Source organism: Myxocyprinus asiaticus, chromosome 4 (genome assembly GCF_019703515.2).
Source record: "Myxocyprinus asiaticus isolate MX2 ecotype Aquarium Trade chromosome 4, UBuf_Myxa_2, whole genome shotgun sequence".
Classification (NCBI taxonomy): Eukaryota; Metazoa; Chordata; class Actinopteri; order Cypriniformes; family Catostomidae; genus Myxocyprinus; species Myxocyprinus asiaticus.
This window is the reverse complement of record NC_059347.1, coordinates 25,177,205-25,179,470: the sequence shown is the minus strand read 5'-3', so window position 1 is coordinate 25,179,470 and position 2,266 is coordinate 25,177,205. Positions and strand designations below refer to the sequence as shown.

Below are 2,266 nucleotides of genomic sequence, written 5' to 3'. Positions count from 1 at the left end.
TGTAGCTATGTGATAAATTGAGATTAAATCTGCATGTCATGTAATTAATTTGATTAAAATTTGAATCGATGGACAGCATAATATATGTGCTCCATGTAGCAAAAACATCCGTACTCTTTTTTTTTTTTTTTTTTTTTTTTTTGACCAAAGTTGTAATATTTATTTATTGATCTATTTGTTTATTTAATAGGGACAATGCACGTTAATGAACATCAGTATAACGTACAAGATGTAAACATGCCGGATTTTAGCAATATTGCTAATTTACATCCGTAGTCAATAGGCAGGTAACAAAAACAGAGACATTATAAGTGATAATATACAGATACAAATATACAATACTTTAGTAACAACATACAAGCTAAAACTACGTTTCCCATCAGCCCTCTCTGTGTGATCATTACATTACCCATAGAGCTGTTCTGCTCTCTGTCTTCTGGAAGGTCGTTCAGTCACATTGAGAAGAGCTTTCAACTTTGCCTTCGAACCATGCTCGGACAAGCCGTGCGACGATTTGCAACCTCTGCGGTTCGCTCCAGTCACTATGCTGAGGGACCAGGAAAGGTAAAAAAAAAAAAAAAAAAAAAAAAAGCCAAATAATATGAGCAACATTTATTAATAATGCATGTCTAAATGAAGCTTCCGCGTCTGTATGAATCACCGACACACGGCCTGCACTCATCTGAAGTCTAACCAGACGGCGCTTTAGTTTCACCAACAAAGTGATTAAAATATAAAATTAAATAAAAAGATACGGTCCAGCGTTTGGTTCTGTTTACATTTTTTGTGACAAAAATGTGAAAACACTGGTTGTGATTGTCTTTAAAAAGCTATGTGGAAGTCACTGAATCATTAGCTTATCACATGTAGCTGGTTAGGCCACAGCGCCTCTTGTATGTTATGATTCGTCAGGGAAGACCTTCACTGATCCTTATTATGCATGGATGTCTTATGTACATTATGAAAGGAGGTTGAATTTTTTTTATATACATAATCCTATGAAATTGTTTAATGTCCTTGAATTGGTAATGTCAAGCTGCTGATTGCCAAAATAGTCTTCTGGAAAGTGTATTTGATCTGAAAGATGATTGTCTATGAAATTAATAAATTCGGTGACTTACAGGGTGTTAAACACTAAGAAATTTACTTGACTAAGAATTTAGACACTTGGCAGAGTTTGAGCAGGACTGACATCTATTGAAGTTTTGTAGTCCTTAAAGCATTTTGGTAAGGTCACCAAGACCTTATTCAGTTTAATTGATTTTTTAGGCATTGTTTCTAATTGGAAAATGAAAAAAAAAACAAACAAAAAAAACAAAGTCACAACATAAGGAAATGTTTATGGTTTTTCTTTATTATTTCTTTACTCTGGAATGTGGTTTAAAATGTTTACATTTTCTTTTTCTTTTTTTTTTTTTTTTTTTACAGAACCTGCCATTCTCAGTAGAGAACAAGTGGAGGCTTCTGGGCATGATGGTGCTGTTCTTTGGCAGTGGATTTGCCTTCCCATTCATCGTTGTCAGGCATCAGATCCTAAAGAAGTGAAGCTCCTATCAGTTACACATTGTAAGTTTCTTTAGAGTCCACATTTTTTAATTGAGCCAACTAACTTTTCATCATGCACATTTTGAATACACATTCTTGTATCTGAATGTCCATTAATAATTGTTGTTTCTATCTAAATTTCAACTCTGTCACGTTGTCACAACAATATCCAGTGATTTCTGGTTTTGTGCTTTTGTCTCTTACATTGCTCTTTTGTGTTTTGTTCCTTTAGGTCAATGTGAATCTTGTGCAGCACAGCTCTCAATTTCTTCTGGTGTGAATCCTGTAATGTTATTGTAAATAAAATGACAGATTACATTATTATGTTTATCTCATTCTTTGTCCTAATCTTTCCAAAAACTTGAAAGCATAGGTTGAGCTTTAGTATATTGTGTAGACATGTAAGTGTACTCCAAAAGAGGATCAATTGATAATTAAAGGATAAAGGGCAGACTTGATGTACCTTCATCTAATCTTAAAAAATGAGAAATCTCCTTGTTTTTCTTATGGGTGTTTCTGATTTGCCTACAGATAATAAGGTGATCAGTTTCTTGTGCTCATTCATGTATTTTGTAAAAAAAAAAAATGGCAATTTGTATATATGCACCAACTTTAAGGAGTGATCAAGGTCTGAAGTGTATTGTGAAGTCATTTTCTTCAAAATTTCCAGACTTGTATCAAGTTAGCAACATGTAACTCCCAAAGTTGCTGTTAACCATAG

The 2,266-nt window shown here is 33.6% G+C and overlaps 1 protein-coding gene across 1 annotated transcript; it reads left to right on the top strand.

Annotated features, from left to right (window-relative positions):
• The first annotated feature begins 415 nt into the window (after positions 1–415).
• LOC127432902 (cytochrome c oxidase subunit 7C, mitochondrial-like) lies at positions 416–1,866 on the top strand. The gene is made up of 3 exons (XM_051684421.1): positions 416–564; positions 1,429–1,566; positions 1,778–1,866. The coding sequence occupies exons 1-2, from the start codon at positions 490–492 to the stop codon at positions 1,543–1,545; spliced, it is 192 nt and encodes a 63-aa protein (XP_051540381.1). The 5' UTR covers positions 416–489; the 3' UTR covers positions 1,546–1,566; positions 1,778–1,866.
• The last annotated feature ends 400 nt before the right edge of the window (positions 1,867–2,266 follow it).

Bases quoted from the DNA above. Each gene is read 5' to 3' on its own strand.
- LOC127432902 (XM_051684421.1), top strand. From the start codon at position 490: ATGCTCGGACAAGCCGTGCGACGATTTGCAACCTCTGCGGTTCGCTCC. The intron at 565-1,428 runs GTAAAAAAAAAA...TTTTTTTTACAG, and splicing joins ATGCTGAGGGACCAGGAAAG to AACCTGCCATTCTCAGTAGA.